This window comes from Anoplopoma fimbria, chromosome 7 (genome assembly GCF_027596085.1).
Source record: "Anoplopoma fimbria isolate UVic2021 breed Golden Eagle Sablefish chromosome 7, Afim_UVic_2022, whole genome shotgun sequence".
Taxonomy (NCBI): Eukaryota; Metazoa; Chordata; class Actinopteri; order Perciformes; family Anoplopomatidae; genus Anoplopoma; species Anoplopoma fimbria.
The window spans coordinates 2098356-2122778 of record NC_072455.1 but is presented as its reverse complement, the minus strand read 5'-3'; the positions used below and the strand labels follow the sequence as shown (position 1 = coordinate 2122778).

The following is a 24423-nucleotide window of genomic DNA, read 5'->3' as shown; positions in this document are numbered from 1 at the left end:
CAGGTATATGTTCAAGCATATTAACAGTAACAACTATTGTTTAAGCATCAAGAGCACGTTAAAGTTTTAAAGTAAAGTTGGAACAAATAAAAAATGAGTACAGTACAATTATATTAATATTATATGAATATATTGCATTATGATTTAGTGCTTGTCAGAACTGATGTTACAAAGAGCTAGACAGGATGGTAACACACACACACACACACACACACACACACACACACACACACACACACACACAACACACACACACACACACACAAAAAGTGCCTTTTTTAGATCACATTGTTGGAAATTCTGGAGGAAAAGTTTGCACTACAATTACTTCATGGAAAACATGGCCGCCAGCAAAAATGTAAGATTGGAAAACAATGATATTCATCATGTTTGACATTTTGACACTGGAACATTGTTAAAAACAAATAATTTAACAGTGCAATTTGTAATCTTCTGGCTGTAGTTTTATTCCAGGAAGTAGAGCTGCACTTAAGGTTCATAGTGCGTTTTGACATTTTGTTTATTGGATGGCAGGAACGAGAATACGACTCTTATTTTTCCTTTTGTTCAACCTGCCACCAGGTGACTGCTTCACAGTGTGCCTCTATTATTATTAACACTTAATAATTGCTAACAGTCAGCCACAGGAAGTAACAAATTCAAATCGTGGAATTTGGTTCGTAACTGTTTAAAAGTATTTATTTGTAAAAATCTGTTCTAACGGGCTGTAAAGTGGTCAATATGGCCGTTGGTGTTTGGGTATTTTTTAAGATACGCCGCCCAAAACGAGAAAAAAAACTGTCATTTTAGCGTTGCTGCCACTTTGGATGTTATCCAATAAACAATTTATCAACAAAAGTACACAGATTGTACAGTACAGTTGAATAACATAAACTATAAGCCCTCGTCACACGTAAAGATGATAAAATAGTAGTGTGGTTTTTTTTTTGCTCTCAGTTTGGTTGAATTTTAAACTTTCTTGTTTGTTTGTTTTTTTAGAACTGAGGAATTTAAAATATAGGAGTGTGATGTGTGACTTACAAATCCTTCATATCCATATCAATCCAGACCGTCCATATTTTTTCAGAAATATGGAAAGGTAGACAGCAATCTAGCTGTAACCAGTACTGTCACGACCATCGAGACAGTACAATACGTAGCCACAGCATTCTGAAAGAATAGAGGAAAAATGTAAAAAATAATACAGTTTTTCACTGTGGAATAAGATAATTCATCCATCAATTTTTTGCACCCGCTTCTCCTGCTCAAGCTCAATGCAAATTTAGACATATTGTGAATATTCTCCTAATATATCAGAATAATCAGCTCGTAAGAAATCCACTAAACCAGCCTGAAAATACTGAACCAACCTTCTAAATTGTTCATTTTGGTTGTAAAGTGTTTCGCAGTTACAAAAAGACAATAAAGAAATAATCTGGATGAATACACAAACCTGTCCTCAACACAACTTTGCCATATCATCCCATTTAAAGTTGACATGGTGAACTTGTTAGCACACAGGATCTTATTTAAAGGTTAGGTTTGACCATGTGTGTGTTATGTGTCCTTTAGCTTGTATTTATGATATTTATATCACCGCATGTCTATAACCTTAATACTTTACTACTGAACACCTCAATATCTGCAGGTATATCCTAAAGTTACAGAGATATAATGTTGTGATTGCTGCAGTCCAAAAAAAAAAGACTTCAATTTGATATTACAGTGCTACAAATTAGGTAAACCAGCAGAATATTATTTAAAGGGTACATGGGACAAATACAGTGTGGGAATAAAAATGTATGTAGGTCTTAGTTTTCTGGCATTTCTGTGTTTTAACTTACAGATCCGGCCCGCTTTGCAGAATCGTCCGAGAAATTATCTGAAAAAAAAATACCATTTTTACTCCAAGCTTTTAGTTTTCATTTTGACAAGGACTTGATGTACTCTGTGTTTTTCTTTAACCGGACCTCTGTTCTCCTGAAAAATACGACCGCATAGGTTGTTTGCACTGCAGGTAATTATATTTCCGTTCACTTAGGAGTCCAACTCTAGTGGTAATTATGACTGGAGCAAACCAGGAAGTCAGGTGACGTAGTTTAAAAAAACTGTTTGAATAGCAAAAAGTCCATATATGTTGTGAGGACAGGCTGGCAGGGACTTTCACCCAGGAGACCTCTGTTAGTGTCCCGTGTCAAACCAAAAGTCAACTTTGAGTTAGTTCAAGTTGTACATCCGTTATGTCTCGTGAGCACTTTGTGTCATCACGTCAGTTTAAGTCAGTTTGTCACTTCCATATGTGTCTTACGTAGTTATTCTGGGCCCAACCACAAAGTTTGTCCTTCACCTAAATCACTTAGTTTTTGTCTTAGGTTTTTTGTTTCGGAGGCGGTGTTTCAAAAAAACATAAGTGGAACAAACAACCTATGTGGCCATATGGATTTGAGGACATGTATCAATGTTTATATGGGTTAACATTTGCCTGTGCAATCAAGGGTAAAAAACACACTTTTAACTGACTCAAATGATTGTTTGCATATTACAGTCAATAGTTATAATCATTTCATTCTTGTTTATGGTATTTTTGTTTCAGCACTTTGTACCAATGATTCGAAACGTGCTGTGATTTTCGATGTCAGCTAATTACTGTTATGTTCATTTTCAGCATTGGGTTTTTTAATTTATGTGTTTGTGTTTGTAATTTACAGTTTGCCTATTACTACAATTTTTATCTACTTAAATGTTATAATGTTATAAAAATGTGAGTTACAGTTAATGTCGAGTATTGTTGAGCAGGAGTCTTCATTTTCTTTCCCAACATAGCAGCTGTATTCTCCAGCATCTGTTATGCTGACTGGTGAGAGTTTCACTGCAAGATTCCCTTTGGTAGGATTCCATTTGGTGTCTTTAGATGCTCTGCCTTTGAATTGTGTTGCCTGATCAACATCAGAAACACCTCTGCTTTTGTAAACCAGGACAATGCTGCCGTTGAATTTCCATACAACACTTTTGTCCGTCACATCACGTTGATCCTCAAATTGACAGTCCAAAGTTACGTCGCTGCCAACTTTTGCAATAACTCTTTTTGGGCAATTTGGCACATCTTCATTTGCTGTGACAGGACACAAGAAAAAGCCTTTACCTGGTGATATATAACTCAAAAGGGGTCAAAACATATATCATGAAGTGGAGAAAGATTCCTCTATTTATCATAGGATGATTTTTTTGGTTTGTTCAGAACTGTTTTCTTTCCTTTTTCCATTTAGTGGGACGAGCTATAAATAGAACACCTGCTCATTGGTTAACAAGTGTTGGAAATTATTTTCCTATTTTCACTTGGAAAGGATTATAAGCAAAATTCGCTATATTTGGAGTCTTGACCAACCACAGAGACAAACAAAATGACCACAAAGGGACTTTAAAAGTTTACAAAGAGACACAAAAAGACCACAAAGAGACACAAAACAGCGACTAAAAAAGGGGCTGCAAAACAAATTTCTACTAAGAGACAAAGAAAGAATACAAAGAGACAAAAAGACCACAAAGAGACACAAAACGACTAATAAAAAAGGGGCCGCAACCCCCGAGTGAAACAAAATTTCTACTAAGAGACAAAGAAAGAATACAAAGAGACACAAATTGACCACAAAGAGGCAAAAACACGACTACAAAAAGACACAAAACAGCTAGTAAAAAGAAAAAGAGATATAAAATGACTAAAACGACCCACAAAAAGAGACACAAAAGAACTATAAAAAGTGGCTACAACCACAGAGAAAAACAAAATGACCACAACGAGACAAAACACGACCACAAAGACACACAAACTGTCTCTTTGATTGTCTCATAATTGTCTCATAATCTGGTGGATACTCAATATTGGTATTTATATTATATTAAATTGTATTTGATCTTATATATATATATATATTCCATTTTATACCCACATTTAACAATTTGTAACTATAGAATATGACAAAAACATTGTTGAACTTGAAGACTTTTAACATCTGACTCTTTTAAAGATTCAGCAGTGCCGTGTAGGAATGACAGGAGGAGTTACATTCATAAACATTATGAGGGAAAGCACTTGTTTCACTTACAATGCTTCTCTCTTAGCTCTGGCCCTGTGGGGGAAAAAGACAAAAACAGGACATGAAACCAAAAGTCAACTTTGAGTTAGTTCAAGTTGTTCATCCGTTATGTCTCGTGAGCATTTTGTGTCATCACGTCAGTTTAAGTCAGTTTGTCACTTCCATATGTGTCTTACGTAGTTATTCTGGGCCCAACCACAAAGTTTGTCCTTCACCTAAATCACTTAGTTTTTGTCTTAGGTTTTTTGTTTCGGAGGCGGTGTTTCAAAAAAACATAAGTGGAACAAACAACCTATGTGGCCATATGGATTTGAGGACATGTATCAATGTTTATATGGGTTAACATTTGCCTGTGCAATCAAGGGTAAAAAACACACTTTTAACTGACTCAAATGATTGTTTGCATATTACAGTCAATAGTTATAATCATTTCATTCTTGTTTATGGTATTTTTGTTTCAGCACTTTGTACCAATGATTCGAAACGTGCTGTGATTTTCGATGTCAGCTAATTACTGTTATGTTCATTTTCAGCATTGGGTTTTTTAATTTATGTGTTTGTGTTTGTAATTTACAGTTTGCCTATTACTACAATTTTTATCTACTTAAATGTTATAATGTTATAAAAATGTGAGTTACCCGGGATAATGTCGAGTATTGTTGAGCAGGAGTTTTCTTTTTTTTTCCAACATAGCAGTTGTATTCTCCAGCATCGTTTATGCTGACTGATGAGAGTTTCACTGCAAGATTCCCTTTGGTAGGATTCCATTTGGTGTCTTCAGATGCTCTGCCTCTGAATTGTGTTGCCTGATCATCAGCAGAAACATATCTGCTTCTGTAAACCAGGACAATGCCGCCGTTGAATTTCCATGCAACAGTTTTGAACGTCAAATCACGTTGATCCTCAAGTTGACAGTCCAAAGTTACGTCGCTGCCAACTTTTGCAATAACTCTTTTTGGGCAATTTGGCACATCTTCATTTGCTGTGACAGGACACAAGAAAAAGCCTTTACCTGGTGATATATAACTCAAAAGGGGTCAAAACATATATCATGAAGTGGAGAAAGATTCCTCTATTTATCATAGGATGATTTTTTTGGTTTGTTCAGAACTGTTTTCTTTCCTTTTTCCATTTAGTGGGACGAGCTATAAATAGAACACCTGCTCATTGGTTAACAAGTGTTGGAAATTATTTTCCTATTTTCACTTGGAAAGGATTATAAGCAAAATTGGAAATTAGTCTTGACCAACCACAGAGACAAACAAAATGACCACAAAGGGACTTTAAAAGTTTACAAAGAGACACAAAAAGACCAAACGGGACTTGCGACTAAAAAAGGGGCTGCAAAACAAATTTCTACTAAGAGACAAAGAAAGAATACAAAGAGACAAAAAGACCACAAAGAGACACAAACGACTAATAAAAAAGGGGCCGCAACCCCGAGTGAAACAAAATTTCTACTAAGAGACAAAGAAAGAATACAAAGAGACACAAATTGACCACAAAGAGGCAAAAACACGACTACAAAAAGACACAAAACAGCTAGTAAAAAGAAAAAGAGATATAAAATGACTAAAACGACCCACAAAAAGAGACACAAAAGAACTATAAAAAGTGGCTACAACCACAGAGAAAAACAAAATGAACAACGGGACAAAACACGACCACAAAGACACACAAACTGTCTCTTTGATTGTCTCATAATTGTCTCATAATCTGGTGGATACTCAATATTGGTATTTATATTATATTAAATTGTATTTGATCTTATATATATATATATATATTCCATTTTATACCCACATTTAACAATTTGTAACTATAGAATATGACAAAAACATTGTTGAACTTGAAGACTTTTAACATCTGACTCTTTTAAAGATGCAGCAGTGCCGTGTAGGAATGACAGGAGGAGTTACATTCATAAACATTATGAGGGAAAGCACTTCACTTACAGCGCTTCTCTCTTAGCTCTGGCCCTGTGGGGGAAAAAGACAAAAACAGGACATGGAACAATCATGACGATAGCTTTTTCACTTCCTATTAGGAGAATATCGTGGTGCTTCATTTGAGCAATCCCAAGAATTTGAGATTAGCAATGTAGACAAAGAGAAGGAAGTAAAAGAGAATACCAATAGACTACACCTCAGTTTTATTTGGACTGTAACCTTAATAATAAATAATAATTAAAAATATAAATGTGTAGGCTATCACTATAACATGGATATCATTTAAATGACATGGAGTGACTGAGAGTCGATGATGTCGGCCATTTTGAGTCTTAAAGTGATGCCATTTTAAATCAAACATATATTAAAATCTTAAGAATGAAACTTAAATCTGAGACAAAGCAAAGTAGGACATTGCTTCAGATAAATATTATTATCTCTTCAGCTGCTAGATGCTCGACAGTAGTGATATAAAATATAACATAATACACTGATCCCTTTAATCATGTTTCCTGATTACTTTATGATCAATAATGTATTTGTATATTTACCACAAACTGTCTCATCAACTTTGTTATCAACTCCTCTCTTCTCTCATTCTGGTGGATGGACAATCCAAACCCAATAGCAGTGATTAGTGATAAATCAACAGGAAAAACAAAAACAATCATTAACTATAAAAATGAAAAATAGGAAGTTTGATAAGTGAGAGTTTGTGCTCCTGATGGCACCAAACCCCAACCAAGAAACATGATGGTGATCAATAAGAACATGAATCCTGTGATGGTACATTCTGAATTATGATAGAATTAAAATGAGTAATTATCTACCTGAGGCGTGTTTGATGAGAAGAATGAAAAGAAAGAATCCGATCAGTCCAATAAATCCAGTTTTGAACTTCATCGCTGCATCGACGGGTCACAGTCAAAAAGGATGAACAGAAAAAGTGAAATATCTGTAGAAAATATAATATATATCTAGAGAAAGTGCGATTTGTTTTGTTCCTGCGCAGTTAAAGACACATTCACTTTCGTTCTTAACAGCCTCTCACACCTGAGGAATGTGAGGCTGTCTGGACAAATGGAACAATTGAAATGGAAATACAAAGAAAAGCTCAAAACTTTAAAGCCACAAGTCTCAATTCTGGTTTACTCAACTGCCAAAAAGCAAAAAGATATATTCTGTCTTTACAAAGCTGAACAGTCAGTCAGTCAGTCAGTGTAATGTTAATCTGGACTCTTTCACTTCCTTGTAAAACAGGACCGTCTGTGAAGAGGGGGAAGTGTTTAATGTGTTCTATGTTTTTATTGTGTAGCTTTTTATGATGATTTTAATGTTTGTAAAGTGTCTTTGAGATCCTTAAACAGCGCTCTATAAATAAAATATTATTATTATTATTATTATTATTATTATTATTATTATTATTATTATTATTATTATTGTTGTTGTTGTTGTTGTTATTATTATTATTATTATTAGTTGTAGTATTATTATTATTATTATTATTATTATTATTATTATTATTATTATTATTATTATTATTATTATTATTATTATTATTATTATTATTATTATTATTATTATTATTATTATTATTATTATTACTATTATTATTATTATTATTATTATTGTTGTTATTATTACTAGTATTATTATTATTATTATTATTATTACTAGTATTATTATTATTATTATTATTATTATTATTATTATTATTATTATTATTATTATTATTATTATTGTTATTATTACTATTATTATTACTATTATTATTATTATTATTTTTAGTATTATTATTATTGTTGTTATTATTACTAGTATTATTACTATTATTATTATTACTAGTATTATTACTATTATTATTATTACCATTATTATTATTATTACTATTATTATTGTTATTGATTCATTCAGTTAATCACTATGTTTTTTACACAAACAAGGAATCTGGCTCAGCGTGCAGTAAATAACAAACAGTGCAATAATAAAGACATATTTCAAAAATAGAAATGTCAATAAACTATGGTAAAAAGTAAACAAATAAGAGTATTATTAAGAGTATTTACTGTACCTTAGTAAAGTAAATCCACAGGGAGAGAACAGGAGTGTGATCGGAATGTATTCTGATCCTTTACTGCAGTAAAAAGTACTAATACCACACTGTGAAAATACTCCACTGACAGGGAAAGTCCTGCATTCAAAACTTACTGAAGTAAAAAAACCAAATGTATCGGCTGAATGTACTGAAAGTACTTAAAGTAAAGCTATCGATTGATCAGTTCACTGCTCACATCGATGTGTTGACTCTCAGTCAGTTCAGCCAAATGTCAGGAAGTAATGATACCACAGAGAATATGAATGAGATTTTTAAACACACTTGCAAAGGGAAGGATGTAATCTAATACCTGAACACTAGATGTCATTAAATCCCACACAAGTAAAAGTACTTACACCACACTGTGAAAATACTCCACTAGAAGTAAAAGTCATGCATTCAAGACTTTTTACTTTAGGAAAATACTTTTCAAAGTATCAAATGAAAAGTTATCTTTAAAATCCATGAACAGTCGGAGATGGGAATGATGTTTTCAGCGTCAGCTCTGTGAACAGCTTCTTCAGTCTCGTCTAAAGAGTCATAATCAACATGTTTACTTCCAAAACATGTTGTACGTTTTTAATCGTACGCTTAATGAACATAGTAAAACATAAAAAGACACTTCTGCACTTTTATGCACTTGATGCTGAAGCTGTGAAGTCGCTGTGAAAGCTCACATTCCTTTAACTTTGGTTACACCTGAACGCATCATTTGCTTTTATGTGGAGTTCACTCAACTTCTCCAACCAGATATTTATTTATTTATTTATTTATTTATTTATTTATTTATTTATTTATTTATTTTTATTTATTTATTTATTTATTTATTAAGATTTTTTTTTATTATATATTTTTTTATTTGCACGACATGCTGTTGCAGCCCATTTGCAACACTAGGAAAACTGATTGCTGCAGCATGTACATGCAAAGAGACCAAACGAACTACAAAGAGATACAATAGGACTACAAAGAGACATATTTATTTCATCATTATTATTTATTTTTTTTTTTTTTAAATTTTTAAATTTTTAAATTTTTAAATTTGTATATTTTTCTTTTATTTTCTTTCTTTCTTTTTTTCTTTTATTTTTTTATTTGTTAGTTAATTTCTATCTTATGGATCTTTTTTACCGTGTTAAATATTGTACTATGTTTCGTGGTTTGGGCCTCATTGTTGAGCTCTCTGTTGTTTTATTGTCTCACTTTTCTCTGCTTTGTCTGTCAAAGCACTTTTTAAACTCTTTTTTTAAAGAAAGAAGTCGATGAAGCGTAAGTGCTGTCTCACTAGGTGTGTAAACAGAACAAAGGGACTCTCTGGGTGACGTAGAGTGAAGGAATCAGGAAGTACCTGTTTTATTGTTCACATAAATACTTTGTGTTGCTAAAAACATTCATGATGTCAGGTTAAATATTTTCCCACACGCATCAATGATTAATAATTGAAAGGCAGAAACTCAGACGGATTTCTGTGGTAATTTAAAGCTGCACCTTTAAAAATGTTTATTTAAACAACATAAACAAATGACAACATGACATATATCCGCTAGGGTTAGGGTTAATATCCATTCATATTTCTGCTGCATTAATGTCAATGTTGCATGTTTTTAATTGGTTTAATCTACATCAATGCATCATATTCTATAAGACCATCATATGTATCTTTTGTCACTGCATTAAAAACAAAGTGAGAACAGTATCTCTAAAAAAGAAAAAATCCTTTATGAGCATTCGATCCTTTATTGATGAGATGTAATAGCAAGGATTGTTCAGCAGGTGTCCCCACTTTGACTGTTTTTAAATGCTTTAAATCAGTTGTGATTCATGGATCTGAACTTTGTAGAACTCAAACATGTTGTTGCTTCATTCTGATGTTTATGAGAGAACTGGGAATATATTACACCCTTCTTATGTGGGTCTGAAAGGATAAAGCTGTAACATTACCTTCTCTTCAGTTTGTTTAATATTTCTAATAAGACTTATGTTATAGGTTCTAAAAGTATTTGGTCATAAAACAAAAGTATTGGACGAAATGTAATTCTGACCTGATGACAAGAGGATCATTTAAATGATCACAATTCATCCAGACATATTTAATCAGAACTAAACATTTCACAACAGATGTCGAGACATTCAGGTTAAAAAAACAAAAATGACAACTCATTTTTAAGGAGGTATAAAAACATTAGTTATAACTGACTTACAAAGGAGAGAGCTGGTTTTATAATGAGTTATTTTTTCTGGTGGTGATGACAGTCACAAGATATAGGTTCTTCCCCAAGGGTTTATTTTCTGTTCACAGTATCATCTCACATGAAACCAGATGAGTGGATGAGCCGGAGCTTCTAGCAAAATTTTCAGGGATTTTTGTTTTAGGGACATAAGAGCTCCTTTGTGATGTTTGAAGAGCTCATTTCTTTTAAATCACTTCGTAAAACCCATTTTTACAGACAGGATTTTAAGTGATGTCATCGCTTTTAATGCTTGATTTTATTATTGGTTTTACTAAATTATTTTATTTATTTTTTTATTTATTTTATTTATTTTATTTATTTTATTTATTTTATTTTATTTTATTTATTTTATTTATTTTATTTATTTTATTTATTTTATTTATTTTATTATTTTATTTATTTTTTGTTCATTTCTATCTTATCGATCTGTTTTACCGTGTTAAATATTGTACTATTTTTGTGGGTTTGGGCCTCATTGTTGAGCTCTCTGTTGTTTTATTGCCTCACTTTCTCTGCTTTGTCTGGCAAAGCACTTTTTAAACTCTTTTTTTTAAAGCTGCTGTATAAATAAAGCTATTATTATATTATTATAATAATTTAAAAGTTAGAAATCGAATGTTTGAAAGTGTTGATTTGGTGTTTGGGAGGTCACGTCTGAGTTTAACTCTGTATCTAATCTTATTTAAACAGCTGTTAAATAATTATATTTAATCATGCAGCAGGTTTTAAATAGTAGTTTAAATATAGTCAATGAAACGTGCTGACTCAGGTGTGTTTTCAGTGTGTGAATAGAAGACAGGAATCCCTGTGTGACGTAGAGGAAAGCGATGAGGAAGTAGCTGTTTTATTGCTCACATAAATACAATAAAATACAAAAATAGGACTCAAGGACATTTATGATGTCAGGTTAAATATTTCCACACACGCATTAATGATTAATAATTGAAAGACAGAAACTCAGACTGATATCTTGTGGTGATTTAAAGCTGCACCTTTAACAATGTTTATTTAAACAACATGAACAAATGATGACGATTACATATTCAGACGACACAGAATGAACAGATTTTCTTATTTAAGCAAAGTTTGGTGCTAAAAACACAGTTTCTGGTTTCATAGGATTTGTTTCAGATTAGTTTCAGGACTTTTAGTGGGGAGAAACTGCTGACACGTCATATTCAGAGATGAAACTGGGAGTTCAGCATGTTTCTATTCGACCAATCAGACTTTATTCCTTTGTTGACGCTTTGAAAAATCAACTTTAATCCACTCAGTTTCTGATAAGGTCTCCTGTTTAATCCATTAATTAATAAAACAGATTTCCACACCAGTGCTGTTGTTTTCCTGTCAGGTGTTTCCAGGTTTGACAGTTGAATAGAAGGTTGCAGTGATTACGGACACATCTGTGGAGGAAGAACATGGATCAGGTGGACAGAATAATAGAAACAGTACGTCAGTGGCCTTTTTAAAGCATGAATGTTACATTATTGCTAAAAGGAAACAAAGAACAAAGCAGGTTTTTTCCCTTATAGCTGTGATAGTTTGCTTTTAAAGAGGAAAATAACAGATGTTTCCACTACTTTGATGCTTTAAATGCTAATAAAACCAAATATGTGCATTAAAACTATGATTATCTGTCCTCTCTTTGATTATGAAATGTAGGATTAAATATCAGAGGAGGCAAATCTTACCTTTGAATTAAATGTAGTAACACAAAGGACAAAATACTTCAGTAAAAGTACAATTATAGAAGGTAAAAGTATTTATTATGCCAAATCTGTTTGTTGTTTTGGGCTGAAGTGGAACTAATTTGATTACTTTATCATTTTTAACAAGTAAAACCAGTTACAAAGACGTTGATATATTTCTTTAATCTATTAGGTGTTAAACACAGGACATAAACGTAAATAATAAAGTTTATTGTGTCAATGCTCTGAAGAACTAACAATAAGAGAAGCTGCATGAGACCAAAAGAGATGCAAAGACTACAATAAGACACATAATGACTACAAAGAGATGCAAATGGAGTGTAGTAGAAGTATAAAGTAGCAGGAAATGGACATTTAAGACTATTCTATAAGAAACAATAAAATAGAGCAAAGTATATAGAGTTAGAACTAAAGGAAGAAACAAAAACAAAGGACTTAAACATATAATAAATATAATGTCAAATATCAATTGATGTGAATAAATGAATGCAGTGAAAAGCAGTTGGAGAATGTCAGCTGTTCTTATGTTTTGTTTTCATAATAGTTATTCTTCTGTGTGTTTCCATGCATGTGATCTTGTTATATATATATATATATCCATGTCGTCACAGAAACTCGGTCAATCTAATAATAGTCAGTGAGGGAGTTTCTGAAATGAAACAAACTGTTTTGTTTACAATGTAACCAAGGGGAAGGCTTCTTGTGGACCAATAGGAGGGTAGAACACTGTGAGGGGGCGGGACTTCCGTTTACAGGCAGACTTCAACAAACACAGGAACCAGAGAGGCTTCACAGAGTCACACTGTTTAAGGATGGAAGCTCTGAAGTCTGGTAGTGTAAAGTATTATAATATTCAAGGTTTTATAATGAATTATTAATTCATGTGAGTGTTTGTTTACCTGTGATCCTGTTTGGCTCCTGTGTGATGATCACATCTGTGTAAGACACATCACGCTCTTTACCTGCAGAGAAACATTTTTATTATTTGTTGTAAATAAAAGATATGAAAATAAAACAGGGACTATAAATCACAAACATTGAAATAGTGGAAATATGTCTCTGATTTCAGTATATTTGTGTCAATCATCTATGTAACGGCATGATGATATTTTACATTTTGTCCTTTTTTTCTTTATGAAAACTCGTTACAATATTGCCTGAATATTAAAATATATATTAGAAAAACTTTTGTTAATTTGTTTTTTGCATTCAGGAAGTTCAAACAAAACTAACTTCACATACAGATGTTCTTTAACAAAAATAAATCACATTTCTGAAGAGCTTCTCATTCACATAGTAAGATGTGTGTCTGTACCTTAAAATATCTTAAAATATTAATCATGTTTTTGTTTTGAAATAAAGCTCCTAAAACTCTATTTTACTTTAGCTTCTTGTACGTTCAGATGTCTGAGAGCCACTGGGTTAGGGAAAGAAAAATACTGTATTGTATGTTGGCTACTCGTTGCATTATTTTAAACTAAAAGTGCAGTTTAAAGTTTAGAAACCAACTCACAAACTATTTACTCCAAAGGCTGCTGACGGATCACATCGTCCTCCTAGTTTACATCTGGTGGGCTGAGGTCACGAGAACAGTTTGACCCTCAGTTCTCACAGATTTCCATAATAATATTCATTTTTAGCAATTTTAAAGGCTGCGTAATTCACTTTCACAAAATGCAAAATCTTACCAAGTATATTTGTTTAATTATAAGTCAATAATTAAGACACGGTCACCTAACAAGTAGCAATTCAGTGAGACAGTTGTTTTAAGACAATGCGTCTTTAAAAAATATAACTTCATTAGCATTAAAGACTCATTATAACACAACTCTTACTAAAGGTGAAATGCAGCTCAACATGAGTTTCCCAGCTAATGTCAAAATCTATTTTTAAATTAAAAATGTCTTGATATTACATTCTATTCCAAGACATCTTAAAAAGAGATATATATATATTTTTTTTTTTACTCATTACAATCCAAAACACCTTGTGTTTATGTTTTTTCCAGAGTGGCTTCAAAAACTCCACGAAATCTGAACAAAACTTAACAATCAAACCAGCTAGACGAACATTATTCCTCTGACTGAAACAATATACAATAATATATAACATGTAGCTGCTCTTTTCAAATAAAAATAAGACCTCAAAGTAAACTTGTTTTAGCTTCAACAACTGTGTTTACATGGACAGGAATAAGTTTCTCGTTTATGTGTAAAACACCTTGTCTCCTTTTCAGAAACCAGAAGAATCCTACTAATGCAAAAGCTGAAAATGCTAGTTGGAGTTTGAAACCCCTCACTGCTTCTCTTGGCCTTCTTCAGCAGAAAGAATCCCCTGAGATAGAAATCAGGTAAAAGCTCGAGTCAAGACTTTCATCATGCAACCTGCTCTGCAGAAACATCGCTGTAACAGCAGGATGTGAGGCGTTAAGTGCTTTTTTATTGACATAAAAACACGCTGACCTTTGTGGCTCCTCCAGAGGCAGAGCAGCATCAGAGAGACCAGCAAGACCAGCGAGAGGCAGAAGCCCACCACAGGAAGTAGAAGGCGTGTGATGGGGGAGTCTGGTAGATCAAGACGCCCTGCTTTAGAAACACAAACACCACAGGTTGGCCTGGATGCAAACAAACTGCTGCTGTTTGTGCTGAACTGGCCCTGGATAAATCTCAGAGCACACAGAGATGAACACCAATGTTTATACTGAATGTCTGTTTGTTGGTCAGACAGAAAAACAAAGATGTTTTTTTATTCCTTCAAAGTACAAAATGCTTTTATAATGATGGAACCAAATGCAGTAACCAATATCAGAATGCAGAGAAATACAAACAAACACCAGCATTTTAAAAACGACATTATTTAATGTTGTGTTCATGTAGAAGTTGTGTTCGTGGTCCTTAAAGGGACAGTACACCCCAAAAATCAACATATTCTTCTTCTTAACTTCAGTGCTATTTATCAGACTGGAATGTTTTGGTGTGAGTCACAGAGTCCGTCATTTCCTCCAATAATATGAAAAAAATAATAATTAAATTTAAATATAAATTTGAAAGAACAGCTATTTCATGTGGGAACTATTTTCTCTCTACAGAACTTCACCCTGCAGAAGGAAGCGTGTGTCTTCTCATGGGCACCCAGAGTGGTAAACATTAAAGGCGTCCTCCTTGGCTAGCGGTGCTAAGCTAGCTAGCAGTATCAAGTATCAAGTTTTTTTGGAGATATCTCTACGGCCGATATCTCACACCCAAAAAAATCTAGATTGTTGAATCACACTACAAGTACGGGAAGAATATGTGTTCTTGATTTTGTGGTGAACCGTCCCTTTAAGGCTGTTCTCACCTCTGACAGTCAGCCGGCTCTCTGGAGATCTTCCACCTCCAGAGACGTCACACCTGTAGAGTCCTTCATCAGACTGAGAGACACTGAGGACGGTGATGTTTCCTGTCCAGCTGCTCTCGATGAGGAGGCCATCTTTATAGAAATCAGCTGTGAGGTTGGAGGAGGACGTGGTTATGCAGCTGAGAGTCACATCGTCTCCCTCCATCACGGGGAGGGCGGGACTCTCCAGGATCACAGATCCACCTGAGTGAGAAGACCAGAAGATAGTTCAGTCTAACATATAACAACTGTATAGTCCGACCCACGTGTTGTCTCTTCTTGACCTTTTCAGACTTTTTACATCCTCCAAGCAGCTCGGAGGTTGAAATGGAAGTCTCTTCTGTAAACACAGGGCTTTGACTCTTCAGACTGTTGCTCATTTCCCGTGTGAACCAAGTGTGTTTGTTGTCTAAACTAAGCACACCCTGCTTTATGGTCTGTTTGACTCTAAATGGAGCATCATTTACTAAATGAACATCATGCTGTATTGAAGAAGACTTGAAACTAGAGATTGAGACCATAAACTCATGTTTACAATGTTTACTGAGGGAATAAATCAAGAGAGAAGTAGAGTCATTTTCTCATAGACTTCTATACAACCAGATGGACAGTAGAGAGAATGCAGCTTGAAGATACTTCAGCATTGGCTTCACTTATCAGACCAAGAAGTTGTCGCCTTGTTTTGGAATTAGCATGTTGGAAACTGGGAGGTGAATGGAGGTGAATTTGTTTATCTAAAGAACTGCGTTTCTTTTTTTTTTTTTAAAACCCACTGATCACAAAGATGTCGACGGCGTCGCTGCACTGTCCTGCTGCAGACTCACACCAGTACGTCCCAGTGTCTAGTGGGTAAAGGTCTCCGATGAAGCAGTGGGATTCATTCATTCTCTCTGTGGAGGTTGAACACTCTTGGTTGATGCTCGTGGATGTGTTCTTCTTCACTCTCCAGTCAGCAGAGGTTTCCTGCTGCCCACAGCTCAGAGAGACAGACTCGTACTGGAAGAACTGGGATTTATCTGGGACGACTCTCAGAGCGGCTGCAAGAAACAGATTGGTATCTTAGAACCACCTCAGCAGAAACCTAGCAAGCACTCAGCAGCTTATCTCGTGCTTCGTTGTTTCACTACGGATGTTATTTTGAACAAATGCTGAGGTTTCTCTGCAGACGTCACTGTGAACATGGTAATAAACGGACTGGGTCAATGGCTAGTTATTCCTTTAAATAACAAAATACACAGAATACAGAATACTGCAGATGATGCAATCAAAGCTTCATATGTCACCCACAATCAAACACGTGAAACTAGCTGCTCACAGCATGAAACCACAAACATTTTAAAGATGAAGCTGCATCTCATCTCTGCAGAGAGATCTATGTCTGGAGGTGGAGGGAAATATATATATTTTGTGAGTTGTTGTTGTCTTTATTTTGCAGGTTGTTCTCTAATTAATTTGTGTACCCAACATAAAATAAATTATTTAGTATTTTGTTTTTACGAGCTAAAAAAAGAGATGCAAACGGTTAATATGATATTAAGATAAGAAAAGATCGATTTATCCTGAGGGAGAGTGCAAATATAAAAATATCAATGAACAGAAAACATTCATAGTAATTGCTTGAGTTATGTAAGATCATATTTGGTGATAACTAGTTTATAATTTGGCAAGTAAAGAAATATGTAAATACGGTTATAAACAGATTAGTTTTTTTACTGCAGAAACAGAAACAAGGTCAACTTTTTACATCTAAATCAGAGAGCAAATAGTTACAAACACACGTTCAGTACTCACCAACGACGGCGCACAGTGTTGTTATCGCCATACTGACTGACTGACTGACTGACTGACTGACTGGCTGACTGACTGGCTGATTCTATGCATTCTATCACACCTGAAGTCATAAAGGCCACAGCTTCCTGCTTTCTCTCGTCTTCTTTCACACTTTGAATGTGAACGTTTGTGTCTCTGGCCTCCTTTTCCTTTCATGAGGACCTAAATGTTTTTATCTACATTTGGTTGTCCAAGAGTCAAAAAGGTCACAGCTAACAAAATGTGGCATCATGAAGAGATATGAGCCCCTTAAAAAAACAAAACCATGCCTACAAATAAAAGAAGTCAAACATTATCTGCTACCAGCTTCTAAAATGTGAGGATTTGCTGCTTTTTCTCTGTTGTTATTTACTGGAAATTTGGGTTTTGGACTGTTTCTGTCTGATAAAATAAATATTGAAAAATGATTTCCCTTTGTGGTCTACAGTCTGTAGCACCAGTGTTTCACATTCAGTTCTATCTTCACGATAATGTATTTGTAGGGACTTTTTTTGTTGCAGTAAGTCTGAAGCTTTTATCAGGTTAAGGGGTTTCACTTTAGATACATAAAAAATTACCTTTTATTCCCTGTTTTTAGGTTTTTACAAATCTTGCAGTCACAAAATAGAAGCTGAGTCATAACAACTGTGTCTTATTGTGATCATGTGACAAACTGGTGGAGAGACATGAGGAAAAACAGCTGAAGGCTAAAGTAGTTGCATTTTTTTAAAATTATTTTTAATTTTGGTTTCTAGGTATAATTAATGAAGGATTCTATTTTAATTAATTTTATTTATTTATTTGTAATTAATTTGGTTGTTTTCTCTCAGTTAACAATAAAAAACATATAATAATTCAAATGTGGCAGTATGTAAAAGAAAATATGACAGAAAAGCTGTAAAAAGAAAGCATTATGTAAACCGAAAATAAGAGTCTATATAGAAGTTTTAATAACAGCAAGGAGGACAAATACCCATTCATGTATAATCTATAACATGACATCATCAATATGTTTTTCATTTGCACTGTTTGTCTACAATTCACTCTTGACATGGACATTTTATGTTGTCATGTTTAATAAATATATTCATATATACTCACATTTGTCCACCTGCTTCTATTTACATAACACTGATTATTGTTAACCTCTCTCAGTCACATGTTAATTAATCACGAGATAAATTGGCTCATCATGACTCATTGCTTTTTTTTGGGCTGTAAGTCAATTAAAAATACTGAAGATTCATGTTTAAAAAAAAAAAAATTGCTGTATCACTCTGAACACTCAGAACATATACAGAATATAACACGAGTCTGAAAGTTCTAGATTAATCTAATTTAATCTTTTGTTGCCATTTCGTTGCCTTGCTGTAACAATAAAGTAAAGGGTGAAACCATGACTCATTTCCATTACGCACAGTGCGTCATTCCGTCACCACGTCAGATATAAAGACGCTCTATCTAACATGATTCATTCAGACACTCAGATCACTCCGGACGCAGGTTTGGGTCTCTCTACCGGCTGTGTTCATGGTCCACCTCGGGGGTTTGGTGCTCTTCACATGTTCTCTGTGGACGTTTATTGTTCCCTTAAATGTGGCTGTGGGGACGGAGGTTAGAGGTAAGCTGGTTTCTCTCTACGGCAGTTTTCAGTGTGAATATACAGGTTATGTGAATGAGAATAACTCGTTATGATCTGCACGGATTCTCTGTAAAAGTCATACACTAAATAATAGTACTTTTATACGTGTTTTCATCTGTTTGTGAGCCTTTGAGTGAAGTTAAACCGAAACTAGCCGTTAACTTAAAACTACTATGAATAGGATTGTCTTTATACAGTACCAGGCAATAGTCTGGACACACCTTCTCATTCATTTGAAGAATGTAAAATATAAAACATATTCTGCTTTGTTGAGCATTTGTTTGTTTACCACATAATTCCATATGTGTTCCTTCATAGTTTGGATGTCTTCAATATTAATCTACAATGTAGAAAAAAATAAAGAAAGAAATAAAGAAAAACCATTGAATGAGAAGGTGTGTCCAAACTTTTGACTGGTACTGTATATGTTTTATTATTTAAATTGAAAGAACAGCATGAAGCATGTTATGGGAGACAAACTGTTTGTTTTCTCTAATAATTTAGCTTCAGTTATATTTGCCATATTATTCTGATATATCTGAATTTGCTGTTTTAATACTTTTACATTTGTAGTTGCTTAAATTACTGAAATGTTTCATCAACGCTTCACTGATTCAGTGGTGAATCAGAGGAAATCAGCCCATTTTCTTTGCATGAGGGGAAGTTTGCTCAGACATGCCAGACTAGTTATATGTTTCATCAGTTCAGTTATGTGTTGAAATACAGCCTTTCATGGTGAGAGCTTGGTAATCGGCCATTTCAAATTCTTTGGAAACCATCCAAACCTCATGAGCAGGAAGCTTATCAGTTGTCAGGAAGTATAAAGCTCTTATTGCTCCACAACCAACTGCCATTCCAGTGGGAGATTCACATCCTTAAAGGGACCAACTGAATAACCAGCTGCTCACTCATCCCTGTCTGAAACCGTGGTAACATCCACACCATAAGAACACTAATTTGGGCGCAAAGAAAGTCAGACGGCGGCTATTTTAACTCACAGCTGCTTTTAAAACATGAATGTCTCTCTCTAGAGACGGTGTTAAGCCAATGCTGCATGTCTTAAAGCTGCATTCTCTCTCCTGTCCATCAGGGGGCGACTCCTCTGGTTGTATAGAAGTCTATGAGAAAATGACTCTACTTCTCTCTTGATTTATTCCCTCAGTAAACATTGTAAACATGAGTTTATGGTCTCAATCTCTAGTTTCAAGTCTTCTTCAATACAGCATGATGTTCATTTAGTAAATGATGCTCCATTTAGAGTCAAACAGACCATAAAGCAGGGGATGCTTTAGGGCGGGGCTACACAGTGTTTGACAGGTCGACACCAGAGACGTATACGGCGTCTCTATGTCACTCCTCCATATTCCAAATATGGTCACTTCTGTTCATTTGCTGCAAAAAAAATGGTGACAATCTCTAATTTTAATCAGAAACATAGAGCTCAAACAGACAGAAAATAATCTGAACTATATGATTTAAGCAGAAATGCCAAACATGACCTGGTTCAAATTCTCTTTGACTTATGTCATGATAATCTGAATATCTTTTGGTTTTGGACTGCTTGTCGTTGACAATAAGCTACTTAAAGACTCAACCTTGATGGAAGCCTTGATGGAAATAGCTGTTAGTTTGCAGCCTCTCCAAGATTCAAGCTTCCTTTTTAGCACTGCTAAAGTAAGACATGAGTGTTCCTCCATATGAGTGTACTTCCTTTTCAGAAAGTTTGAATTTGTCCCTCCTTGTTTTCCAGATAGACCTCAGGTGATTGGTTCAAGTCAGCCAATCATGGCTGTTCTGGGCGAGGACGTCATCCTGCCGTGCCACCTGGAGCCTAAATTCAACGTGGAGGGTTTTACGGTGGAGTGGTCGAATCCCGACCTCAAGCCCGACCCCGCCGATCAGCTGAGCCGGGTCGAGTACGTCCACCTTTACAGGGACCGGCGTGAAGTCCCGGACATGAAGATCCGGTCGTACGTCATGAGGACGGCGCTGTTCACTGACGACCTGAAAGACGGGAACATTTCACTCAAGATCTTGAACGTGACGCTCTCAGACCAAGGAAGATACAGATGTTTCATCCCAAAGTTAAAGAGCCAAGTGAAGGAGTCAATCGTTCAGCTTGTTGTTGGTGAGTTGGGTTGTTTCTAAGGCGTGGCTGTGGACTCTTGTTTAATCTATTGTTTGTCTACACAGAGAAGAGACTCTTTGTATGCTTTTGCTGCCCTAAGCTCAAAATGAACATCTTCAAAACTTGAATTATTGTTTTATCAACAGTTTTTGCCTCCTCTAATTGTCACTTTTAATGTTGTCTTTTTTCAGCACCACGCTCTGATGAAACCTCTACGACAGAGACGCAGCTGGATCCAAGAAATCTCCCAAATCCAGATGATCCAGATGATGAGACGGATGTTGAAGGTGAGAAAACGGTCTTTGATGAGGAGAGAATGAAGAATTTTCAGCATGATTAGTGTCTTTATGGTACCCAACCTATGGGTTTTGGAAATGAAAGCAATTCCGAAGTGTCTTAAACCTGCATTCTCTCTAGTGTCCATCTGGTTGTATAGAAGTCTATGAGAAAATGACTCTACTTCTCTCTTGATATATTCCCTCAGTAAACATTGTAAACATGAGTTTATGGTCTCAATCTCTAGTTTCAAGTCTTCTTCAATACAGCATGATGTTCATTTAGTAAATGATGCTCCATTTAGAGTCAAACAGACCATAAAGCAGGGGATGCTTTAGGGCGGGGCTCCTAGGTCTCTTCCGTTCTCTGGTTGTAGAAAACAAGATGGCGAGGGCCAAACTGTGGAACTCAAGGCTTCAAAGCGTGAATTACCATCTAGACCGAACCAGCTATTAGTGCATTTGATAGGACTCTGATTGGTGCTTCTATATTTGTCACCCACTAACCAGCCATCTGCTTTTCTTTTACTTCAGTTGGTCGACACCATGTCAGCGTTCTGATACCGATGTCCGTCTGCGTCTTACTGATCCTGGCTGCTGGAGTCGGTGCATTGTTACATAAACAGAATCATCAAAAACTAAATGTAAGAAACAAAACGCTTTGTTGCTACTTGTTGGGTAAATCCTGACAAACTCAAGTTTCTATTGTTGTTATTATTATTATTATTAATCATCTTTTGTTATCTGACCCCACAGCATCAAGAGGTATGACTTAGCTCCAACCGAACCACTTCAAGTCTAGACGCTTTGCTCAAAGGCACGTTGTTGGTCCCCAACTGGACCGACTGGGATCTGCATGAATGAGGTCTTCATGATTGGATCCAGATCGCCGTCGGACAGAATGTAGGTCTGATCTCCAGATGAGCCTGTAACGACGCTGCTGACTCTATGACTTTGTATCACACGCTGGAGGATTCTGCTCTTCATGTTTTGGGGGGAAAAAAGGCTAATTTGAAAAGCGACACCTGCTGGATGATTATTTGCTGCACACGTTTGATTGGGACTCAAAAGAAGTCCAGCCTGGAGAAGAAACTGTACGACACTCGATCAACATCAGGAACGCTTTTCATCTACATGAGACATTTTCACGAGGAAGAAGCCAAACTTTATGGAAGCATTACTTATTTTTTATCTCCGTAGTTTTATGGCTCCATAGTCAAAAAGAAGACGACTGTTTTTGTTTTGCAAACTTCTCTTCCTCTTAAAAACATGCTGCATGCTTTAATTATTATTAATTATTTACACGCACTAACCAGCCAGGTGTAACATTATCTTCATAATAACTGATCTGTTAACAGAGGTGATATTCACCTGGTTGATGGCTATAACATTGAACTGAATGAGTAATAACGTCAGCTCAGCATAATAAGATGTCATCTTTTATACTGTATTATTACTACTGACTTTGAAACAGTGGTTGATTTCTCCATGTATGCAGACATAAATAAGAATAATGCCTACAGCAACTTTTTATATACATTAAAAAATTTTTTAAACTGCAATTTCTGGCAGCTGATTTATACGTTTACTTTGCTAACTGAGACATTTTACACGGTGTTAACTGATTCAATAGATCACTGAACAGCTGCTGCAGCCCAGTTTAGCTGCTGCACAGGATGAAGAACCATATTGAGCTATGTTTTTTTTAGTGTTCATGTTATTTAAAGGCCCAACATTCCAAACATGTAAGGGAGAGGATTGATTTCCCGACCTGTCCAGACGGGTTATAGTGTTATAAAGGTGATATTCTGTAGATTATCTATGTTAACATGAGTGATTTGAGGTCACTTCCTGTTTTTGTTTTATGTTTCACAGTGATGACTGATACTGAACCAACGATGATTAGGTGTGACTGGATGTGAAAGTTATTTATAATGTAGAATTCAAACGGCAGTTTTGGTTTTTTGACTGTGCCTTTGAGCAGGTTATCTTTTGCTGCACTACACTATTAATGTATTTATTTAAGCAATGAATAAAAAATCTCAAACAGAGGGATTTAACGGAGGAATGTTTTGTGTTTGATGGATGCTCTGATGTAGAAAAAGTATCCTCGAGGTATTTAGAATGTTTGCACTGACTCAAATGTTACAACAATGTTAACTACAGTGGTAGCACAAATAAAACCACATTTACAAACATCTACTGTGTCTTCATTTCTATGTAGCTGCTGTCTCTTTGCATGGAGGTGGAGCTCAACGTCAACCCAAACTGCTCCTGTCTCTCAGACCTTGAGAAGATTCCTCGAGTCACGTTAGCAATATCAAAGATAAAATCCTGCTTCAATGTCCTCTTACCAAAGGATTATAAAATGGTTTATATAACACCTTATATATCCCTCTTCTTTTTAAACTAATGTTTTTCTTTATTATCTCAGCCAATAAGCGTCTGTCTGTCTGTCTGTCTGTCTGTCTGTCTGTCTGTCTGTCTGTCTACGGCAAATCTTGCATTCTACTGGACCAATCGTCTAAATATGTTCTGTGCTCATTATGACCGTATGCTGAGTCTTCCTGCTTTGCCTAGGTTTGCAAAAATATAGATGAATGTATCTGATTTCTTTGTTGTGTATGTCCTCGGTTTCCATTTTGGGGTTCGGATATTTCTTTTATTTTCTTTCTTTCCATCGGGATTACGCTCATGTTTAAATCACACCAAACCTTTTGGAAGAAATGCTTTTTATTCAATAACAGATAAAAATACAAATCAGAATCCTTAAAAAAACAAATGCCTCTAACGAAACCGACACCATGACACACGTTATTCAGTCCATCTCAGCTGGGAACGGAGAAGAAATGTCTAGCTGAGTCCTTCTGGAGTAATGTCATGGAAATAAGAGTGCATTTGTTGTGTGAGACGTGCAAACGAAAAACCCGTGGTCTAGACGGGGGCTTAGCCAGTAACGGGTTGTATTCCACTATTCAAACATTACAGCAGTGGTCATTGCACACACACTTGGTTTCGTTGTGCATTATGGTCACTTTATACAAAGCAGTCCTTTGAGTATCGTGGATGGATTGCTAAATGATACAAGTGGGTGCAGGCCCATGGAGAGAGAGAGA

The 24423-nt window shown here is 35.2% G+C and overlaps 2 protein-coding genes across 3 annotated transcripts; one reads left to right on the top strand and one right to left on the bottom strand.

Annotated features, from left to right (window-relative positions):
• Positions 1–11344: 11344 nt before the first annotated feature.
• LOC129093653 (low affinity immunoglobulin gamma Fc region receptor II-like) lies at positions 11345–17598 on the bottom strand. Of its 2 annotated transcripts, none has more exons than XM_054601736.1 (6): positions 17245–17598; positions 16227–16490; positions 15415–15657; positions 14541–14663; positions 12978–13040; positions 11345–11772 (listed from the first exon to the last, which is right to left on the bottom strand). In XM_054601736.1, the coding sequence occupies exons 1-6, from the start codon at positions 17273–17275 to the stop codon at positions 11717–11719; spliced, it is 780 nt and encodes a 259-aa protein (XP_054457711.1). In that variant the 5' UTR covers positions 17276–17598; the 3' UTR covers positions 11345–11716. The 2 variants fall into 2 exon arrangements, with proteins under 2 accessions (XP_054457711.1, XP_054457712.1); XM_054601737.1 differs by having other exon boundaries at positions 11351–11772; positions 14541–14660.
• Positions 17599–18753: 1155 nt separating this feature from the next.
• On the top strand, positions 18754–23495 carry LOC129093631 (butyrophilin-like protein 2). The gene is made up of 5 exons (XM_054601704.1): positions 18754–18883; positions 20655–21032; positions 21224–21319; positions 21842–21951; positions 22064–23495. Exons 1-5 carry the CDS (start codon positions 18793–18795, stop codon positions 22076–22078), a joined length of 690 nt encoding a protein of 229 aa, XP_054457679.1. The 5' UTR covers positions 18754–18792; the 3' UTR covers positions 22079–23495.
• The last annotated feature ends 928 nt before the right edge of the window (positions 23496–24423 follow it).

Bases quoted from the DNA above. Each gene is read 5' to 3' on its own strand.
- LOC129093653 (XM_054601736.1), bottom strand. From the start codon at position 17,275: ATGGCGATAACAACACTGTGCGCCGTCGTTG. The intron at 16,491-17,244 runs GTGAGTACTGAA...TGTTTCTTGCAG, and splicing joins AACACTGTGCGCCGTCGTTG to CCGCTCTGAGAGTCGTCCCA. The intron at 15,658-16,226 runs GTGGGTTTTAAA...CTTCTCACTCAG, and splicing joins CGTCGACATCTTTGTGATCA to GTGGATCTGTGATCCTGGAG.
- LOC129093631 (XM_054601704.1), top strand. From the start codon at position 18,793: ATGGTCCACCTCGGGGGTTTGGTGCTCTTCACATGTTCTCTGTGGACG. The intron at 18,884-20,654 runs GTAAGCTGGTTT...CTTGTTTTCCAG, and splicing joins TGTGGGGACGGAGGTTAGAG to ATAGACCTCAGGTGATTGGT. The intron at 21,320-21,841 runs GTGAGAAAACGG...CTTTTACTTCAG, and splicing joins TGATGAGACGGATGTTGAAG to TTGGTCGACACCATGTCAGC.